This window comes from Microtus oregoni, unplaced genomic scaffold (assembly GCF_018167655.1).
Source record: "Microtus oregoni isolate MIOR12 unplaced genomic scaffold, Mior012 000012F_ref0000307, whole genome shotgun sequence".
NCBI lineage: Eukaryota > Metazoa > Chordata > Mammalia > Rodentia > Cricetidae > Microtus > Microtus oregoni.
The window spans coordinates 4,707-28,729 of record NW_024543071.1 but is presented as its reverse complement, the minus strand read 5'-3'; the positions used below and the strand labels follow the sequence as shown (position 1 = coordinate 28,729).

Genomic DNA, 24,023 nt, shown 5'->3' with positions numbered 1-24,023 from the left:
AAATAGGAAGTTCAATCAAGCAACTTCAAAAAGGTGCAAGAAATGACAGAAATAACTGGCTCACATAGGATCAGATGTGTTTTATGTATGTGGGAAAATCCTATTCCTGATTATATTTTGAATGTGAATGAATAATGAAGTCAATTCTGATCATCTGGTATAAATTTAATGGTTTCAATATTCTAAACAACTCTTTCTGTATATTGTGAATTGGTAACTATATTGAGAGGTTCTTTAAAATCTCTTAGTACCATGAAAATAGAATATAATTCTGACATTTGTACAGAATTGTAAGGACTTTCTTCCAGTTTACTTAATCTCCTGACTTTTAACCTATCTTTCCTAATTTATTTGCATCAGTATAGAATGTACAGGCTCCAGCTATTGGTGTGTCACATACAATGAGGGGAAGGAAGGATCCAATTAATTGTCTTTTTAAGGTTAGTTCTATCACTTTTGCGATAATTGCTATTAATCACCCCTAAAAAATTAGTACATGCTCCTGGCAGATTTCATTGTCTTCCCATTTTTTTTTTAAATTTCATCAGTAGTAAAAAGCACTATAATCTCTGTTGGATCTATTCCTGCTAGTTGATGAAGTCTCAATTGTTCTTTTATAATAAATTCAGAGACCTTTTATATATTTTTTAATTTTTTTTACTTAGTTTATGTGGTAAAAAGATTCATTCTATGATAATATAATTCCTTTGCATTAAAATTCCTATAGGGGAAATTTTGGAAGGCAATGTGACTAGAATGCAATTAAGATTTGGATTCACCCAATCCACATGTGCCTTTTGTAGTTTTCCTTCAACCAAAGTTAATTCTTTCTAAGCTTCAACTATCCTTGTACTTTCTTTCCCTGTTCCAATAATTTCCTCAATTGTTTCAAATCTTTTTACCACTGTTTTTTTGTAAAATTTGAATCTCTTGACCTGTGACTATTTCTAATGATTTCATCAACTTACATAACCTCTGGTCCTCATTCTGCACATATGATTTGAAGGTATGAAAATTTCCCATTAAGGATGGCTTCTTATTGCAGGATATTTTTTGGATGGCATGCAGATTGCCTTCCTGTAGAAAACATTTTAACAGATTTTGTCAAATTCAACAGTATGAATTCCTTCTGATAATGTCTCAGTACCTTTTGACATGAATTGAATTTTATCTGTCAAATTAATGTTATCCTTTTCAATGATATTAATTTTCTGCTAACTTTTGTTTTTCAATGGTAACAATTTTGTCAGCTAGCTATTCATTATTAGTCCATAAAGATTGTATCATTTCTAAAAGTGTCTCATTCTTGGCTCTGCTATCAACTATTTTCTAAGGATCTAATATGAAAAACAAAGCTAAGTTCCAAAATCAAATAAATGAATGTATCAGAAAAACACATAAGCCTTGCAGAATACCATCCACAGTATAAGCAAAAAGCTTATCATTCCTGGATGTTGATACTGTCCCATTATATAACTTTTATAATTTTTTTATTTATTTATTAATCAAATGAATTTATCTCCATTATGAGATTTCAGTAAGTTGTTGTAGGTATAATAATATTTATGGCCTGTAGGTGTGGCAGTTATGGATACATGGCATAGAGATGCTATTGTCAGCCATGTGAACAGTCCTGGTGGGCTTTATGTTTGCACCTGTTTAAATACTGACAAATAAGCTTGGAAAATTAAGAGCAATTAAATCGATTCCTTGCAGGGAGATTGTTCTTTGGTAGTCAGAATATCAAGGAGCCCCAAACTTGTTATCTGAGAACACAAACTGGAAACTGCACAAGTTGCTGCATGGCGGGGAAGGCAGCGAGGGGGGATGTTTGCATGAGTCTGGGAAATTGCTAAGCACTGCGAAGTGGGCCCACCAAAGGGGGTAACTCCACTGCAGTGGGGTTTTGGCAAAAACAAAAAACACTTAGTAGTTGAAACCAAAACTGTTGGGCAGAGGTGGGAGACCTTTGGCTGTGAGTCTTTTGAGCTAGTCCAGGTAGACATGGGGGTTGGGTGCCAGATGCAAATGAATGTAATAAAGTAGTCCAACACTAGCTCAGAATTGAGTCTAATAAAGGCTTCTTTATTTAGGGGTAGACTCACACATGAACAGTCCTCTCCACAAGCAGGGAACAAGAACCAAATCCAGCAGCAGCAGAGTGAGAAACATCATTCAAGCTTTAAGTCTACATTTATACTACAAGAGATCACACCCAAGTGGGCTTGCCTCTTAAAGGCTATTGGCTGAAGTAGTTCTTACAGCATTCTATGACTTGAAGTTTTTGTTATGTAAGTCTTTTACTTGTTTGTTTAGAAATATTACAAGGTATTTATATTTGAGTCTATTGTGAAAATCGTTGCTTCCCTGATTTCTTTCTCAGACCATTTGGACTGCTCATTAATGTATTTGACTTTTGTCTTCCAAAATGATACTATTTAGTATAATTGAGTCATAGGACATGAGAAATTAAACTGATACAGGCCATTAAGTTTCATGTCCACTAGATAACTTGCTAGTGGTGGAAGGTTCTATTTACAATAGTGTGTGAAAAGCTACAAGCTACAACAACAGCTGATCTTTAAGATCTGTTGCTAGCGTAATAGTGATATAGCTTTTAAAGGAATGAATCAAGAACTTTCTGTTAGGACTTAACACCTACTCCACAATATAGAACTCATGCCTACTACTATTAACTGGGTCAAAACCTATAACTAGCCAGATAATAGGCCCTAGTCAATAGGTTTCTTTTGCAGTAGATGATTTTAAAATATAAAGAACCAAATATAATAATATAGAGAACCAGAAGTGCTCAATAAACAAAGAATGTGAGACAGAGGAATAATCAGCTCCAAGAAAGAACCCCATATCACACTCTTATCACCCAAGACTTAGGATATTATCACAGCAGAGGGTACAGAAAGACTGTAAGAGCCAGAAGTACTGAACATGTACAGAAATATAGTATTTGCTGTAAATGAAAGGGCTACTGCACACATGAAGTCACAATAACTATAAATACATGTATATGAAATTTGAATCTTATGCCCTGGCAACTCTGAAGCATGCATTGGCAGCCCATATATTGTGGTTCAGTTGAACTTGTCCATATCGTGTTTCATAGTCTAAGTTGATGAGAATGACAAATACCTGTATATAGCCTACCCCAAATCAAATCATCCAAAATTCCATAATAGACAGGGAAAGGCTCAAGAACTTCCATCCTAGTTGAAAATCTCTTGAAAACTGATTTGTGCAAGGGATCTATGATAATTTTTTATTAGTCATGTAACCTGTGTAAAGCTATGAAGCATATACAGGTACCAGTACCTAAACTCAGCTGGTTTAATAAATAAAGAAGAGAGGGCAGATGAAGTTTGTAGGGAAACTGGTGGTGGTATAGAGAACGATTTGGAGGAGACTGAATGCAGGGTATATTTGATCTAAATATATATGCATGTATGGATTCTGAAACAATAAAGATGTAATTTTAAAATCTCAATGCTGTCTAAATGACTGACTATCATGATGTGTAGTATTATTTGAAGAAGAAACTCCACAAAAGGAAAAGAACTTCAAGGACTTCAAAATTCAATCATTAAATACTACGAGGTTATTTCAAGTATAATTTGAATTATCCTGGTTTTAATATCACTTTCATTTTCAGTCTTTTTATACTAATTCTATGTCTTTTGATTTTATGATTACAGAATAAAACTGTGTGAACTACTCTAATGAATGAATGAACTAAGGCACTTAATAAATTCTTATATAATCCAATGTCTCATTAATTATTTATTTATTTTACTTCTTTTAATTGCATCTTCTTTAACATTTATATACAGTGGTCCTTGAATTTGAATGAGTTTTAGAACATGTCTAAAAACAGAAGAAATATCCCAACCTCTGTTTAGTATCTGTTAATTGTACACAAGAAACATTTCCACTGAGAGTACTCTTCCAAGGAATTCTCTGTGCTAACACACCTGGGGGATGGATAAATGAGTGGCCTTGCTGCAAACAATGCCTCAGAGGTTTGAGGATATGTATACAGTAGCATACTCACAGACTATGGTTGATACTTCTACTATCAGCTGCTTGATGTAGGTTCTATGGCACTTGTAACAACAGTAAAAGTGAGTTTTGAAATGTATGATTGAGTATGTACCTGTGGACAACAGTGTCTCTGTTTTCTATAATATGCAAGATTTAAAAGAATCTTTTTTTGCAATTCCACTTCATTGAAAAATTTAAAAATAAGATAAGTGAAATGAAATTTTGTTTTAAAAGTCATGAGATCTCAGGGAAGATATAAACATCTGTGGCTACTCATGTCTAATATATACATGAATGATGGGCAATATTTCATCTAAGGAAACCTTTTCAAAAATTAGAAATACTTTATTTAGTAGTTTTAGAAACAACCAGTTTCCTGTTTTATTTTTCTTAGTTTCTTAATTTAAAATTTTATAAACTTAAGCAAATCATATTTTTGACAAATACTGAATGTTTGAATAAAGTATAAAGTCTGTGCTTGTGTGACTGTATCAGAGAAGTCAGTTTTGAATTAGTAGTCCAAATTTCTGTGATCGATTCTTCACATGTTTTATTTAGGTTTTTTTCAGACAAAAATGAATTATGCAGTTTGCTCTTTACCTATATCTATACTTAATAAGTCTCATGAGTTAAATTAAATTAAATAGCATGTGATGAAAATGAAGTATGATTGAGAGACATTAGAATGAACAGATGAGCAGCTTTTCAAAGATCCCAAAATAAATAAAGTCTAGAAATCATTAAAGTGACTAAATTTTATGAGAAAATATATAAGCAAATATCAAGATAAATTAAGTGACCATGGATCATTCATTCATTAGTCAAGCTAAAACTAAACTTGCTAAAGAAAAATATGAATATTTATATATTACAAAATAAATACAGTATAGTAGAGAGATCCCACACACTTATATTCCATTAGATACATTAATTCTAGGTGAATTTTAGTGTTAAATTACCTTAGAAAAGTTTGAAGAATAGTCATTGGTTGAAAAACTAAAATGTTAATATAAAAATGCTACATGAATAGACAATACACTTCTTATATTGCAATTGATAGTATGTGAAAGCTGCAGTGTTTAGAATTTTTTTTAAACAATGTAAAATTCTTTCATGGGAGATAGATAGGAATGTGTGTGTGCACATGCATGTATGTATGAGTATGCACATAGGGAAGACAGATGCCAACTTCTAGTGTTGTTCTGTAGAAGCCATTGACCTTGCTTTTCAAGATAGGGTCTCTGGCTGACCTGTATCTCACCAATTAGACTATTCTGTTTAGTCAGAGAGTCCCAGGGAATCTGTCTTTTTCTATCACCCCATTACTAAGATTACCACAACACTCAGTATTTTTAACATGGGTTCTGAAAATTGAACTTGAGTCCTCATCATGCTTGCATGACAAGCACTGACTAAGCTATCTCCCAATGTGATTTATTTCATATCTCATCTTCAATCAGAAAAGCAATTGGTCAAGATTTTTTCCTATAATCAAGTTTTGTTAAGAGAGAACCATGAATGATGTCAACTAAATGAGGTATACAGTTGTCAACCTGATTCATGAAACACCCCTAGGCTACTGATACTATTATTTTATAGTTCCAGATAATTTTCTTAGATTTTTATCTATAAATAACATTATCAATATCAAAATTTAGTGGCTAAGTGTGTTGAGACACAGATTAAAAAATGAAAATCTTGTATGTATATTGTTCCTGGTGTGAAGAACATTTCATAATCTTCTAAATCTTCCATAAGGTGGGAATATTCAAGTGAAAAGTTCAGATGTTATTGAAATGACAAAATAATTTAATAATTAATCTATTAAAATTGCCAAAACATTAATTTACTAATTATTCTTTAGTTTTATGTTACCAGATCACATTCTTAGGGTGACAAAAGACATTTTTAACTTTCTCCTTTTCATGAAATTATCAAAAGTACTTTGCCAGCATAAAGCTGTTGATAGCTAAAATATGAAATCTTCCTTTATTTATCTATTAGCATGACAGGAATATGAAAAAAAGAAGAGACAGTAATTCCAGCTAATTACTATTGGCTTTGTTTGCTGAAGACTCCAAAATTTTTGCTCTCATTAACTCATTTTGCATCCATCTCCAAATGAAAATTTTCATCCCATATTTAGATAGTTGACCATTCATTATTATAGTCTGCTAATAATTAGAGGCTTAAATATTAAAATAATTAATGTCTTTTCTTTATTGTTTTTATTAAACTATATATTTTTCTCCACTCTCCTTCCTTTCTTCCCACCTCCCCTTTTAACTTCTCCCATGATCCCCATGCTCCGAATTTACTCAGAACATCTTGTCTTTTGCTATTTCTCATGTAGATTAGATCCATGTATGACTCTTTTATGGTCCTCTTTGTTGTCTAGGCTCTCTGGGATTGTGAATTGTAGGCTGATTTTTTCCTAGCTTTATGTCTAAAAGCCATTTATGAGTGAGTATATATTATATTTGTCTTTCTGGGTGTGGGTTACCTCACTCAATATGTTTTCTAGATCCATCCATTTGTCTGCAAATTTCAAGATGCTATTTTTTCCATTGTGTAACACTCCATTGTGTAAATGTACCACAACTTATTAATCCATTCTCAGTCAAGGGACATTTAGGTTGTTTCCAAGTTCTAGCTATGACAAATGATGCTGCTGTGAACATAGTTGAGCACATGTCCTGGTGTTATGATTGAGCATCCTTTGGATATATACCCAAAAGTGGTATTGCTATTTCCTAATTTTCTAAGGAATTCCCATACTGAATTCCAAAATAACTGTACAAGTTTGCACTCCCACAAGCAAAGGTGTTCATAGGTGTGTGGATAGGTATCTGGAATTTTAATTTGATTCTCCTGACTATTTTTATGCCAATACCAGGATGTTTTCATTACATCTGTAGCTCTGTAGTGGAGTTTAAAGTCAGGGACTGTGATGCCTCCAGAATTCCTTTATTGTACAAGATCGTCTGGTCTATCCTGGATATTTGTTTTTCCATATGAAGTTGAGTATTGTTCTTTCAAGGTCTGTGAATACTTTTGCTCAGATTTTTATGGGCATTGCATTGAATATTTAGATTGATTTTTGTAAACTTGCCATTTTTACTGTGTACCCAAAAGCATGGGAAATCTTTTGATTTTCTGTTGTTTTCTTCATTTTTCTTGAAATATTTAAAGTTCTTGTGATACACGTCGTCCACTTGTTTGTTTACAAGCAAACAAGTGTTTGTTTGTTACTCTAAGATATTTTATGTTTTGTGTAGCTATTGTGAAGCTCATTTATCATCTGTGTACAGGAGGGCTACTGATATTTTTAGTTAATCTTGTATTCTGCTACATTGTTGAAGATGTTTATGAATTATAGAAGTTCCTTGATAGAATTTTTGGGGTCATTTATGTAAACTGTCATATCATCAGCAAATAGTGAGAGTTTGACTTCTTTTCCAATTTGCATCCCTTTGATCTCCTGTTGTTGTCTTATTGCTCTAGCTAGGACCTCAAGAACTACATTGAATACATATGGAGAGGATGTATTCAACCTTTGCCTTTTTCCCGATTTCAGTGGGATCGTTTGAGTTTCTTTCCATTTAGTTGATGTTGGCTGTTGGCTTGCTGTATATTGCCTTTATTATGTTTAGGTATGTTCCCTGAATCTCTGCTCTCTCCAACATCTTTATCATGAAGAGTGGCTGTATTTTGTCAAAGGCCTTTTCAGCATCTAATGAGATGATCGTGTGTGGGTTTTTTTTAGTTTGTTTATATGATGAATTATATTGACAGATTTTCATTTCTTGAACCCTACCTGCATCTCTGGGATGAAACCTACTTTGTCATGGTGGATGATTTTTCTGATATGTTCTTGGATTTTGATTTCCAGTATTTTTGCATCAATGTTCATGAATGAGATTGGTCTGTAATACTCTTTCTTAGTAAAGTCTTTGTGTTGTTTGGGTATCAGGCTAATTGTACTCTTTTAAGAAGAGTTTGGCAATGTTCCTTCTGATTCTCTTGTGTGGAGCAATGTGAGGAGTATTGGTATTAGTTCTTCTTTGAAAACCTTGTAGAATTCTGTGCTGAAACCATCTGGTCCTGTGCTGTTTCTGGTTGGTAGATTTTTAATGACTGTTTCTATTTCTTTAGTAGTTATAGGTCTATTTAGTTTGCTTAACTGGTCTTGATTTAATTTTGGTTAGTGATATTTATCCAGAAAAATTGTCTTTTTTTTAAGTTTTCCAATTTTGTGGAGTACAGGTGTTTGAAGAATGATCTGATTAAATAATTAATATCTTAAATGACATCATAAGATATTGAGAATATCAATTTCTAGTTTCAAAAGTTCATAGAAAAAATATATTGAGTTTCAAATGTCCTTGGTGTTTAATTGGGTTCCTGATGATTCTTATGATGCCAGTTAACTACAGTTAAAATATATTTGGAGTATAATTAATTAGTCAGTAGGAACTATACAAACTCCTTATTTATTAGAGTATAATAACGTGTAAATTAGACATTTCATTATGATATTCCATATAGTCTAGTTTGGTTATATTCATCCTCTCTATTACTCCTTCCTCTTTCTTCTCCTTCCTGTAAGACTAGTTCTTTCTTTACTGTCATATGCTCTTTCACTATATTTACATATTAAGAAAATCTTATGGCATTTGTCTCTGTCGTACTGGCTTATTTCATTGATACAAATATTTCTAGATTGACATATTTTTAAGGATATAATTTTATTCTTCTCTGGTCCTGATTAAAAATGTTTATAAATTTTCTATTCTCTTTTATTGGTTTCTATTTTGCCTTTAAGCAAGTATCATGTGAGTTTTGTCATAAATTTTGACTCTGTAGTTTACAGCAGTTCTGTAGCATCATTATTATTGTTCTTTTTACTTAGGAATGCTTTGGATACTCAGATTATTTAGTTTTTCACATGAATTGGGAGATTGCTGTTTCTATTCCTGTGAAGAACATCATTGTAAATTAATGGGCAATGTATTGAATTTGTATGCTGGTTTTGGTGATAAGTCACTTAAATATCAAATTCTGATGATCCCACAAGTATGAAAATTCCTTTTACCCTTTTGCTGTATTCTAAAGTTTCTTTCTTTGCTGATTGAAGTTTCTTTAATGTTTTTAATTTCTAATTCTTGTTGGGAGATGGGATCACTAGAAAAAGTTAACAAGGGATAGTAGCCATATCAACTATCTCTAAGTTTGATTGAAAGACCATCTCTCAATAAGAAAGATGAAAGAATAAACAGGAATGATTCCCTACATGAACCCTTGTCCTCCACCCCCACACAACTGTGCACATACACCCTCACACAATGTCTATGTATACATATTTGGACATTTATGCACAGAGGATGAGAGAAATAGAAAAATAGAAAACTAATGCTTTTATGTTCAGCTCATATTCTGCATTTTTAATGTAATGCTTTTTTGTATATGAGTTTTCTGGTTGAATCTTTAAGGATTTATAAGTATGTGATCCTATTTTCCAAAAATTGTAATTTCATTATTTTCTCAAAATATTTTATTATTAATAAAAAATAATATTTTTATTACTTTCTCATCTTTACTGATCCAGCCAAGATTTCATCCACAATATTCAAAATGAGGTCAAGTCTTCTCTTATATTCTCATATATCTCATATTATATCTCATATATATATCATCTTATATCTCATATTATAGAGAATGTTTTCAGATTTTCCCAGTTGAGTATAATGTTGGCTACAGATTTGCCACACTATAGCTTTTATTGAGTAAAGGGAAGGTGCTTATATTCTTCGTGCCCTTTGTAATTTTATTACTAAGAGACATTATGTTTTTGTTTAAGTATTTCCATGCATTTATTGAGATAATTATCTGAGCCCTGCCCTTTATTCTTGCTGATATGTGATATTATAATTATTTTTTTATATGTCAAGCCATATTGGGTTTCCTACAGTGAATTCTACTTAATCATGATGTTTATATTTTTCCACTTTGCTTTGTTATGAACTGGTTTGAGTATCAGGGTATTGCTAGTTTTATATGATGACTCTTGTACTGCACCTTTTTTTCTCCTTAGTTAAGTACTTTGAAGAACACTGAAAGTGATTAGTCTTAAAATTAATTTTTTCGAGGTTACAGGTTTCGAGGTTCTAATTTCTCCCATGCATGATAACACTTATTTAAATATGTGTTGTCTAATCATCATACTTTGGTATAATTTCTACAATTTCTATTTCTGTTCATCTATATTATATTCCACTATAATTTGATATGAGATTAGTTAAATATTCGCATTCATGAAGACATGCTTTATGTTCTAAAATATGTTTTATTTTACAAAACCATCAATGGCTGTTGAAAAGAATATTTATCCTGTGACTGTTTCAGTAAAACATTCCATGAACTTCTTTTAATTCCTGGTTGATTCAATTCTGATGTGTTCTTACTGGTGTTTTGTTTGTTTGTTTTGTTTTGTCTGGATGGGCAATCTGTTATTGACAATGTATTATTGAAGCCACTTACTGTCATCATGTTAGAATCTGCTAATCTATTTTTGGTTAAGTACTCCTTAATGAAATTGGGTATGCCAACAGTTGGTATATATGATCCACTCCCATTGGATTGTTCCACTTATTAATACAGAGTTATCTTTTATAATCACTAATACTGCTTGCTTTTAGGGTGTATTTTCTTGTAATTTCACTTTTATTCTCTTTCCCTTTGCAAATGAGATGTGTTTCTTATATGCAGAAAACAATTGTTTCCTGTATTTCACTCCAGTCTGCTAGCCTTTTAATTGGAGGATTGAGATTATTAACTCTTAGTTAATTCTGAAAGGTATGTACAATTTTCCACCATATTTTCATTTGTGTAAGGTTGGGTTTTTCTCTAATCATTTTTATTGTTTATATTGGGCAGTATGTATTTTACCACTCCCCTCCCTTCCTCCTCCCCTTCTACCCTCTCCCATGATCCACATGCTTCCAATTTACTCTCTACTGTAATCTTTATATAAGAATTTATTACTTTACTACTGAGATTCATGCTTTTCTGTATACTCACAGTGGTGTTATGTATGCATGTATGCATGGATATATGGATGGATGGATGTCTGTGAGTAGAATTCTTGAAAGAATATTCTGTAGCACTGGCTTCATGATCAGACATTCCTTTAGTGTTCATCATGAATTTTTTAATTTTTGTATTTTAGCTATGAATAATATCTTTTTTGGACACAGAAATCTAGTTTGGCAAAAATTTTTATTAAGGAATTAAAGTAGGTCAATCCATACTGTTTTGGCTTTTAGAGTTTGTGTGATTAAAGCTAGAGTTAATTCTTTGTAAATTTTTTATTGTTTATGCCTATGTGTGTTTTTGTGTGTGGGAGATATATGCTCACAAGTAGAGAAATGGGCATTGGATTTTTTGGAGCTGGAGAAACAGGTAGTTGTGTGTCACTCATTATAGGTACTGGGAATCCAACTTGGGCCTTCTAGAAGAACACTAGCTAATAAGTCATCTCTCCAGATTCCAAGAACAAAAAGAAAACTGCTATTCTTTTGAATTTTTCTTTATATGTGACTGGCACTTCTCTCAATTTTCAATAATTGTTCTTTATTCTATATGTTTATTGTTTTAAATTGACATGGCACTTCAAACTGTAGGTAAAAGAAATCAAAGGAGAATGGCAGTAATCAATGAAAGCTACCCAGAAGAATTTATTCTACTGGGCTTTTCTGATCATCCATGGCTGGAACTCCCTCTCTTCATTATTCTTCTGATAACATACCCTACAGCTTTGATTGGGAACATTGCCATAATTCTTGTATCCACCTTAGAACCCCGTCTTCACAGCCCCATGTATTTCTTCCTCACAAATCTCTCCTTTCTGGACATGTGCTACACCACAAGCATTGTGCCTCAGATGCTGTTTAATCTTAGAAGCTCTAGAAAGACCATTAGTTACATTGGATGTGTTGTTCAACTTTATGTCTTTCACATAATGGGAGGCACAGAATGTCTGCTTTTGGCTATTATGTCCTTTGATCGCTATGTGGCTATCTGCAGACCTCTCCACTACACTCTCATCATGAATCAACGAGTTTGCATATTGTTAGTGTCTATTATGTGGTTAACTGGAGTGATCTTTGCTTTTTCAGAGGCTACACTTACATTACAATTGCCACTGTGTGGCATTGATAAACTGGATCACTTACTGTGTAAGATTCCAGTTCTCATAAAGACTGCCTGTGGTGAAAAGGAGGCTAATGAGCTGGCACTTTCCGTGGTATGCATTTTCATACTGGCTGTTCCTCTGTGCTTAATTCTTGCTTCTTATGTTAATATTGGATGTGCAGTACTCAGAATTAAATCTTCTGAAGGAAGGAGAAAGGCTTTTGGGACATGTTCCTCTCACCTTATTGTAGTTTCCTTATTTTATGGTCCAGCCATTAGCATGTACCTTCAGCCTTCTTCATCCATCACAAGGGACCAACCCAAGTTCATGGCTCTCTTTTATGCAGTAATAACTCCTACACTGAATCCCTTCATCTATACCCTAAGGAATAAGGATGTAAAGGGAGCCTTAAAAAAGCTGTTGAGAAGCATTTTTACTTCAAACTGAAAGCTCGTTGATATCAAATGAAATAGTTTAATGATTGTAGTAATTTTAGATTGGTTTCTCTAATAATGCTCATATATTCCAAGTTCATAAAACATGTCCTTGCCAGATTTGTTTCATTTCTAGCACTTTCATAATCACATTGTATGTTAAAATTTTATAATCAAGTTGTATAATCATTTTATAATCAAGTTGGATCCTCAAATATGTACCAACTTGGGTACATATTTGTGAAAATACAGAAAGAAAACAGAAGTTCTTTTCCAGTTGATTCACCGTGTTAAGTAATGAGAACAATTAATAAATTATAAATTTGATATGCCTAATTCAATTATTGTAAAGTCATGCTGAATAAAATAGCATCAGTGGTCTTTCAGTCAGTGTCACCTCCTAAACAATTCTTTACTCCTGGACTATGATTCATGTAGTTTCATAATGGCCTTAAGGAGAAATACACTGTGCTTAATCATGACTTTATCAAAACTCAGAGTATGTTCATGCTTTCACAAAAAGCATTGTGAATTTTGCTTGTGAGTTGGGATAAGTGTTTGATGTTTAAATAAAAAATTTCTCATGAGATATTAAAAGTGCAAAGAGACTAAAACTATGAGTAAACTTTAAATTCTTCTTTTAAACATAAGTAGTATGAATCTTGAATCAATAAGGAAAAAGGAAGTGACATTAATGTACTAATGAAGTACAGTCTGGAAACACTTCAGAGAATAAACTGGGACATTTATATGTGCCTTTGAAAGTTATCATGAATCAATATAAAAAATTATTATTTCTAATGTGGAAGCAAGTGAATTACAAAAATAAATAATAAACATATTTTTGATAAAGTATACTTGAGATGAGAATGATATTCAAGATATTTTCCATTACAAATTTGAATTTCTACAATGTATTTGTCAAATTTATAGCCCAAACTTAAAATTTTCAAGTAAAATTTCTCACAATTGATGAAAGAAAATTATTAATTTGATGTTGAAATTTTGTTATTCGATAAGCCATTGTTGAGGGAACATATGCTCACTGTTACATAGAGATGATCAGGAAAAAGAAAGAAAGAGATACAGAGGGAGAAAGGGGAGTGAGTGAGAGAGGAGCACTATAACACTCAAGGCTCATCTCCCAATGACTCACTTTCTCCATCTAGGCTCCAACCTCTAAAAGTTCAACTTCCCAAAACATTAGCATTAACTGTGTCCCAAATATTCAAACATGTGAGTCATAAAGTAGGCATTTTATGTACATGCCATACATAAGCGAATCCTCATTAGACTGGGGTCAGTTTTCTCAGCATAAACTTTACAGTGAAGTAGAGATAGATGAATACAGGATTAGGTGACCAAATGCTGAGAGGAAAAATGTCACAAACTAAAAATGTTATACAAGGGAAATCTATCCTTTAGAAGTGAAAGAGAAATAAAACATTGTTCAGACAAAAATGAAACATAATAGAACAAAAAATAAGGACAACAAAACAAAAAACAGGGATTTCATCACCACCAAATCCCTAAAATTCTCAATAAGAAGTCCTGCATTAGAAACAGAAGGATGATAGCCACCATTATAAAACCACATGACTATACAGAGCTCATTAGAATAAATTCAAACAATACAACTTATGTTAAATCTTTGTTAACATAATTAAACTTTATTGCAACATAACACTACTTCCAGGTGTAGTGATACAAATCTCGATCCTAATGCTCAACAATCTGGGACAAGAAGGTTTGTGTTTGTCAGGGATCATGCTAGAAACTCATGGAAAATGATTCACTAATCATCATAAACATGATGGGAGTGTCTTGGAGAGACAGAGGACATCCTATTGTTATTGAGTATAGCTCTGCTTATTGGCCTTGAAGTCACCACATCTCTCATAATCTATGAGTCGTATGAAAACTGTAAGGGGGTTTGTAATCCCCTCACTTGGTAATGTTATTGGTACTTACAATAATAGTGGTTGACTTTTTCATAGCATTGTTGCTGGAGCAGATCAATAATTCAACTACCAACAACAGAAAGAATTTAGAGATGTACATTGTTAGTAAACTTAAACTAAGAATTTTTTCTTAATGGCTTTAATGTAGAAAACAATTTTGAGAAACAATTTAAAGTTTAGAAAGACACACTTTCAATAGTTGAGTGAGGGACTCACTGAGGTCAAGGAATAAGAAAAAAGGCAACCTGGTTATTACTAGGTGATGTTCCTCCTTTGCTAGAGAAGGTTTGGTGACCAAAGACAATGCTTAAATTTTTGTAGTCTCTTGACTTCCTGATTTCTTGACGTGATTTACTAAAAACATTGATGATGAGTAAGTGTGCACTCTGAAGAATGAAAATTGGAGGCTGGGAGGAGGCAGAATTTTTTTTCAATAAAAAAATAGAAAATTAAAAAAAAATAATGATATTTCACAACAGTGAAGAATCCCCTAAGAAATAAAGACCTGATATATTTCAAAAAGAGTATAAACAATTGCTATATATGTGTGTGTGTGTTTGTATTTGTGATTCTTTTAAGATTTTTTTATAAGATTACCATTTGAGATGAATAATGAAATGATTATTTCTTTGTAACCACGAAATGCAGCCTGACAGTAAAATAAATGGCTAAAAAGAAAACCTTGCTTCCTTACACTTTGTTAATCTAAACAAGCTGCTTAAACTTAATGCCTTGCTTACTTAACGGTTTGTTAATCAATTAAAAAAGAATCATTGCTTTGTGGTGAAGACATGGTGAAAAAATTAATATAAAAAATGTTTAACTACTTTTGGGCTTCTAAGAAAAACATGTAACTTGTTACATATTCTGATTTCTTCTGTGTAAAGATTTTAATTTGTTTTTAGAGAATGTGTAACTTATTATTGGTAGGTAATCCTTTCTTGCGTAGAAATTTTTGTCTTAGGAGATATAAAATGGAAGAGAAAAATAAAAGATGTATAAGAAAAAAATGTAGGAGGAAAACAACAGGAAAGATACAGCACTGGAAAGAAGAAAGAGAAAAATAAAATGAAGAATTAAGCTTTGGCCCTCAGAGAAAGTTCCCAAGTGCCTCTGTGTGTCTGTCCAATAGTTCATGGACTCCATACCTCCTCAACAGTACCTGACCTGGGAAAAGGCTGCTTTTGAGTAAGCTCATCTCTAAAAACAAAATAAAAACAATCGCATAAAACATACTTAGAAAGTTTGAGAATATTTTATTCCTATAACAATCTGATGTTCATGGCCTGTGAGATTGCTCAGTAATCAAAAGAACTTGCTTATCAAGACTGTGACCTGAGTTCAATCCTTAGAAGACACATAAAGATGAAAAAGAGAAATGACTTTCCATAGTTGTTCTACTTCCCCATACACCATGGCACTGCAACTACCCACAACAGGCACTGGTACCACACACACACATAATGCACACACAGACAAACACAGTACTTATAATATTTTCATAAGAACTGAAAATCTGATGTTCAAAAAGTAGGCCTCCCATAAGTATAAGTTTCTAACATTAGATAGTTGTTCTAGTTAGTTTTTTGTCATCTTGACACAAGCCGAAGTCACCTAGGGATGGCCTTCAGTTGAGAAAACTTACAGATTGGTCTGTAAGCAAGCCTATGAGATATTTTCTTCATTAATGGTTGATTATGAGATCTCAAACCATTGAGAGCTGTGCCACCTCTAGGCAAGTGATCCTAGTTTATATAACAGAGCAGGCTGGTCAAGGCCTGGGAAGCAGCATTCCTCCATGATCTCTGCTTCAGTTTTTGCCTCCAGGCTCCTGCTTTGTTTGAGTTCCTGCTTTGTCCTCCTTCAGCAATGAATTATAATTGTGACCTGTAAGTCAAGGAAATCTTTTTGTCATCTAGTTGTCCTTGATCATAGTCCTCATCCCAGTATCCGAAACCTAAACAATATAAAACTTTATTGTTAAGTAGATGTAATCTGTAAAACATTTTGAACTGATATTTTGAAGTATTATAGTTGGTTTAAATATATTACTGCTCTATAATTCATATTTTTAGGGAATGTTAATTTGTTATATGGAAGAGAACCTGTACGAAGGGATGAAGAAAATCATTGTCTATTGATGGATGCATAAATTAGCACAAATTATAAAAATCCTATATATATAAGAAACCAGCACTGAATCACCAAAATATATGAAGAAAATACCATCAGACATAAGATACATTGCAAAAACTTACCTTTGGTAAATTAAAAGTTTCAATTTTTCATGGACATTATCTTAAATAACAGAGTTAGGTAAACAGAATGCCTGAAGAACATAATTGAGCTTAGATCTCAGGATTTCACCAAAATAAAATAGATTCAAGAGGGATCAAAATATTTAAATATAAAGCCCATATTCTACAGTAGGAAAAATGAATAGCTCAATGAAAACAATAAAACAAAACAGAGTACACAGACAAGGAAATGACTGTTTTTTAAGCAGTGAGAAACAGAAATTTTTTATTTTTTTTATTGAAAGAAAAAAAAAAGAAATTCCCGCCTCCTCCCAGCCTCCCATTCCCCCCCCTCCTCCCACTCGTCTCCTCCTCCCTCCACTCCTCTCCCCCTCCCTCTCCAGTCCAAAGAGCAGTCAGGGTTCCCTGCCCTGTGGAAAGCCCAAGGTCCTCCCCTCTCCGTCCATTTCTAGGAAGGTGAACATCCAAACTGGCTAGGCTCCCACAAAGCCAGAACATGAAGTAGGATCAAAACCCAGTGCCATTGTCTTTGGCTTCTCATCAGCCCTCACTGTCCGCCATGTTCAAAGAGTCCGGTTTTATCTCATGCTTTTTCAGACATAGTCCAGCTGGCCTTGGTGAGCTCCCAATAGATCAGCTCCACTGTCTCAGTGGGTGGGTGCACCCCTCACTGTCCTGACTTCCTTGCTCATGTTCTCCCTCCTTCTGCTCCTCATTGGGACCTTGGGAGCTCAGTCCAGTGCTCCAGTGTGGGTCTCTGTCTCTATCTCCATCCATCGCCCGATGAAGGTTCTATGGTGATATGCAAGATATTCGTCAGTATTGCTCTCGGATAGGGTCATTTCAGGTTCCCTATCCTCAGCTGCCCAAGGAGCTAACTGGGAAACAGAAAATTTGTTAAAGCTAACTACACCTTCTTATATGGGTGTAACATATAGTATCCCAAAACTGTTATGATAGTAACACTGAAGATGGCTGTTTTCAGATAATAAAATAGTCAAACATGTTGTTAGAATTACCAAAATGTGACAGAATGTGTGCTTACCAAAGTAGTGCATGTCATTAGAAAAATGACCTAGAGAGACTTTTATAATAAGGGTGCCACAAACCTTCCACTTATAAAAAACTATCTCCAAAGTGCAATAAAGAGAAATAAGAAGGGAAAAAAAAGACCATACTCTAAAATTGCCAGAAAAAAATGGGGAGAACATTGTATGGCAGTAGTCTGGACAAGAATTGCCTGTCTAAGAATGCAAATGCATAGGTAACAAAAGGGTAAAGTTAGTCAAACATGATTCTTTCAATGTGAAAAGTTTCTCTAAAACAAAGGAAATAATAAGTGAACAGATAATCTATAGTAAAGAAGATTGGAATCAACAGTATAGCATTAATTTATAAAATTATTATTACCTAGGAAAAATAGTGTTAATATTACTTTAAGTTGATTATAGTTGGAAAGAATTGTATCATATTGCTCAAAATATACCAAAGAGATTTTGAATGTACTCATTATGATGGGGTGATAATTATTTGGGATGAGGATAGCTTAAGTAGTCTCAACTACTGTCCAACCTGTAGTATATAAATAAACCAAAACATCGCACCGTATCCCTGATTAGTTACTTTTCTTTGCAGTCATAAAACACCACAACCAAAGGCACCTTACAGAAGGAATAATTTGTTTGGCTGTTAGTCTGCAATAGTATGGAAGGCATGGAAGCTGCAACAGGAAGCTGAGAGATCACATCTTAAATGTACAAAGAAGCAGAAAAAGTAAATTGAATGCGTGAAAGGTTATAAAGTGTCAAAGTCCACCACCAGTGATGTATTTCTTTTAGTCAAGGCTCTATGGTTCGAAAGTTCTATAACCTCCCAAAACAGAGTCACCAACTTGGGAACCAAGTGTTCAAACACATGAATCCATGGGAATATTTTTTTATTCAAACTACCACAATCCCCAAAATATGAGAAATTACTAATTTTCAATTACAAAATAAATACTTGCATACATTCTCTTATCAATATATGAATGGTATACAGAAATGCCCTTGAAAATGAAAGATTTCCTCCTAGATTGAGGCTTCTTAAATTTTAGAAATTAAAAAACTTGAAAATCTCAGGAAGTCCATAAAGTTAACACAATTCACAAGGTCCCTCCCAAAGGTTATAGAAGCAACATTGCTATTGAGAAGAAACTTGCAGATGATACTATCTGTTTGGAGTAGACTCTCAGACCTGTGGGGCTGCCCAAAAGTCATGTACTTAGCATTCATTCCTTGGTAGTCTTTTTAGTGCTACAAATCCTGTTGAACCACCCATGCTTCTGTAAGTAACTGCAATAAACTCACTGATCCTCTAAGTTAGACTTTGGTGGAATCTTTTCTTTGGTCATCAGTGCCTAGCTGGGTGAAGAGACATTTGTGCAAATCACCAAAGGAAAATTCTTACAGAATGATTTAAACATAAAATGTATGTAGTGAATTAGGAAATTTAATGAGTTTATTTTATACCACATCTAATAATAGAAGAGACTTGCTTACCACCCAGCTAAGGAGATAATTAAGTGTACATAAGAAGCAAATCCACAAAGAACTCTGTCCCTAGGAACATTTTCTGCTAATTCAACAAGGATAAAGCTACATAAATGATCTGCTTAAGAACCATCCCAGGAGTTTTGGAAGCAGTATACAAATATCACATATGGATCATTCCATGTATTTTCTACCATTGTCTGCCTAACACAGCATTTCCTTTTTGTCATAGTTCATCAATCACTTGCTTAGTCCATCAATTACCTGAAATTGTTAAACCCTGTATTCTTCTGTTAACTAAAGTTTCTTAATCTGTACCTGAAAATAAAAGAACTCTGAATTCCTTTATATTTCCTTCTTATTGAAGATTATCAAAACAAGGTAAGTCAAAAGACACATTTCCATGGGTCATGCATTTCAGGAAAGAATGGAATGTATGTAGCATTTAATGCACTTGGTAATTAATAGCATTTAATAGCCTTTCATTTCAGGAAATCTTCTCTGGAACTTGGAAATCCTGATTCATTGACTCTGAGAACAAGTAGATCTTTTCATAAATAATATCTCTTTTATTTACCTCTTACTTGAAACACCAATAAAAGTATTACATTTCATGAACTACTATATATGAAATATTAAATGACAGAATTATGTCACATATAAACATTTTATATAATAATTTCATTAATATTAGCACACAAAATATAGATTATTTTGAGATATTTTCCTTTGCATAAATGATTAAAAATCTGTGGCCAAGTTTTTCATGACTTGTTGACATATTTTATCTATGTGTTTCAGTCTTAGATAAAATAACCAGTACTACTTTTTTGATCTTTCCCTACATGGCGTATGTATAATATATATGTATATAGATTATTTACATATAGTGTGTGTGTGTGTCTTTGTGTGCGTGTGCATTAAAGAGATATCTAATAGAGTTTGAGCCACCCTAAGGTGATTTAGAAATTTCTAGATAAGAAATTTCTGTGTATTAAAATAGCAATCAAATTTACCAGAAGCCAAAGATACAAAGGTTATATAATCTAAGTATGAAAGTACGGAAATACTATGAGATAATGTGTAAAATTAAGGGAGTGGGGATAAGATTATAGAACTTGTGTATATTTTAGGGCAAGTGAAACAAACCACACAGCACTGACTCTCATTAGGCTCTGATAGATCAGATCAAGCCACACACACAAATTCAGTGTAAATGTCACATATCAAACTGTACCTTTATAAGACAGAGAGACGCAACACAGTTAAAAATGTCACTAAAAAACAAGAATTCTGTCCGGACAATCTTGGAAAAAGGAAATGTATGTTATTTGAGGTGGAAAAATTGTAAAAGTCCTCCCACAATTAATAGTTACAAGAAGAGAAATATGCTGGGATAAACTAATGCTGACTAATCACCTGTTTTCTCAGTTGTCCACCTTGGAGAACTCACAGCCCTGTTTCTACATGGCAGAAACTTTCTTCATGTATTGTAGAATGAAGCCGGACTTGATTCTAGCATTGAAAATAAAGTTATTGGATGTATAATTAAATATGCTAGTTTTGTCTTTTGACATAGGTTATAACCATTCACAAATTAACCTACAAATAATATGTCGACAATAAGAAACCTTAAAATAATTAAAAAATACTGCATCAATTATTGTCTTTAAAGACAGATACAGATACTTATAAAAAACTTAGAGTATTAAATATAAATTGGCCTTTTAAATATTGAGGTGTTGCTAGTGTATAAGAATGCAAAATGTGATTAATAACATTGTTAAATAAATGGACAAAATTGTCTTATAGTTATAAAATTGTATGGGTAGATAGAAATATTTAAATGTATAATTTTATAGTCTAAATTATTTCATAATTTTTTATATAAAACATCTCTTATTTTCTCAAAATATTATATTACTCAGGTACTGAATATTGTGGTTTTGTATGTATGTGTCTTTTATCTGAAAAGAGAGTGTATATATATATATATATATATATATTTCAATAATGTAAAGTTACTTGCAAGTCTTAGTCTCTGAGCTAGATTTTTCTCCTGGCAGTCATAAAATACTTCATATTCATAAATGTAACTATAGTTATAGATAGTATGTCTTTTTTAAGTGTATAAATGCATTTTAAGACAGGGTAATACACATAATAAAAAATGCCAAAGGTGAATGAATTAGCTAAAATTAAATAAGGTTTTCAATTATTTCAAAGTCTAAGTATTACACAAGAAAAATTGCAGTGTTAAAACCAATATAATTTTTGTTTAATGTCAATGAATTGTGTTGTTGAAAAATGAAGTTACATTTTGGGGTAGCAAGATGGCTCAGATAGTAAAAGCCCTTGCTGCCCAAGACTGACTGCCTGAGTTTGATCCTTAGAACTCAGGGTAGAAAGTCGAAACTCACTCCCAGAAGTTGTCCCTCTGACCACACAACTCATATGCATACTGTGCCACTCAGATAGCCATACTTGTTTAACTCATTCACACACACACAACAATAATACATAAAACATTTACAAAGAATTTACATTTATAAGTTCTATATAGCTCAGATATATTGTTTAACACCGCTCTTCTTGCTCCTGGCAGAAATAATTATTCTGATGATTTTGCAATTGATGAAATCATCTTAATGTTGTTTTATTTTTATCCTATTATTTATAACCAATTTGACTATTTAAACAATGCCCACAGCACTTATTTGAAAAGGAGGCATGTCAGTCCTCAGACTCATGAAACCTCTATTCTGTAACATGCTGGGGATAATATTTTTTTAAAAGGCCTGATTGATTTTGATGTCAGCTAGAGTTAGAAAAGCAATTTTTGTGAATCTTCAATGGATGCAAACTTCTCTTTTTGCTTAATTGTAATGAGAATTCAGTGTTTTATCCTTATACAGATGAAGAAATTCAGTATCCAGAGATAAATCTTGTTTAAAGTAGCTTATTTTGTTATTTAGTGTCCTAAAAGGAAATGGATTACCTGGTCAAGACTCTTTATCTTCTTTACCCCTACCAAAGCCATAACAATCTGTTTGTTTATTTTCTTTTTCACCGGAAAAATACAAGATAGAAAAGAATGTGTTATCATTTGTCATTTCTCAAATCTCTCTCTTTTTCTCTCCCTCTCCTTCTCTCTACTGCTTTGTTATTACAGGTGAAACAGATTAAAGACAATGATAGTCATTAATGCAACCCACCCTGAAGAGTTTATTCTCCTTGGCTTTGCCAACCATCCTTGGCTGGAGCTCCCTATCTTCATTATTCTTCTGGTAACATATCCCCTAGCCATGTTTGGGAATGTTGCCATCATTCTGGTGTCCACCTTAGAACCCCGTCTTCACAGCCCCATGTATTTCTTCCTCACAAATCTCTCCTTTCTGGACATGTGCTACACCACAAGCATTGTGCCTCAGATGCTGTTCAACCTGGGAAGCTCCAGAAAGACCATAAGCTATGTGGGGTGTGCAATTCAACTTTATTTATTTAGTGCAATGGGGGGCACAGAGTGTCTTCTTCTGGCTATTATGTCTTTTGATCGCTACGTGGCTATCTGCAGACCTCTGCACTACTCCCTGATCATGAATCATCGTGCATGCACTCTGTTAGTGTGCGTCATGTGGCTCTGTGGAATTGCCTATGCAATCTCAGAAGCCACACTTACGTTACAGTTGCCACTTTGTGGCATCAATACACTGGATCACTTATTATGTGAGATTCCAGTTCTGATAAAGACTGCTTGTGGTGAAAAAGAGACAAATGAGTTGGCACTTTCTGTGGCATGTATTTTTATACTAGCTGTTCCTTTATGCTTAATACTTGCTTCCTATATTAGTATCGGACGTGCTATACTTAGGATTAAGTCTTCTGAGGGAAGGACAAAGGCCTTTGGTACATGTTCCTCTCATCTTATAGTAGTTTCCTTATTTTATGGCCCAGGAATAAGTATGTACCTTCAGCCTCCCTCCTCTATCTCAAGGGACCAACCTAAGTTCATGGCTCTCTTCTATGGTGTGGTGACTCCTACACTCAACCCATTCATTTACACTTTGAGGAATAAGGATGTAAAGGGTGCATTAGGCAATTTGGCAAGAAGGATTTCATGTTCCAGGTGATAGTATAACAAATAAAATTATTTCACAGTTAAAATGTGTTTTCCTGGCTGAATTTTTTAAAAACTTAATAGTATTTTATCATTTATTCTTTGAAAACTTTGTACATACATTCAATGTATTTTTATCTTATTTATACCCCAGCACCTCACTTCAAATTCCCCCAGGATCTCTCAACCTCTTTCCTTCCTGACTTTGCATCTTACTAGTAACAGCCTCCTGAGTCCAATTAATGCTGACCAATTAGTGCATGGGTGTGGAGCTATCTCCTGGGTCATGGGCAGCCTACCAGTGGCCAGACCCCTAAGAAAAGCGATGCTTTATCCTCTAAGAAGTCATCAACTGACAATTCCAATATCATATTACATGTTTTCCTAATGAAATATCCCATATTCTTACAGCCATGTTAAAATATAATGTGTTTGGGAATGTTAACATGGAATCTTTTCAAATGTATGAAAA

General features: G+C 33.4%; 2 protein-coding genes across 2 annotated transcripts; both read left to right on the top strand.

The window, feature by feature from the left end:
• The first annotated feature begins 11,758 nt into the window (after positions 1-11,758).
• LOC121454051 (olfactory receptor 2B11-like) lies at positions 11,759-12,697 on the top strand. Its single transcript, XM_041661252.1, has one exon. The coding sequence runs from the start codon at positions 11,759-11,761 to the stop codon at positions 12,695-12,697; it is 939 nt and encodes a 312-aa protein (XP_041517186.1).
• A 9,928-nt stretch (positions 12,698-22,625) lies between these two features.
• On the top strand, positions 22,626-23,564 carry LOC121454555 (olfactory receptor 2B11-like). The gene has a single exon (XM_041661959.1). The coding sequence runs from the start codon at positions 22,626-22,628 to the stop codon at positions 23,562-23,564; it is 939 nt and encodes a 312-aa protein (XP_041517893.1).
• The last annotated feature ends 459 nt before the right edge of the window (positions 23,565-24,023 follow it).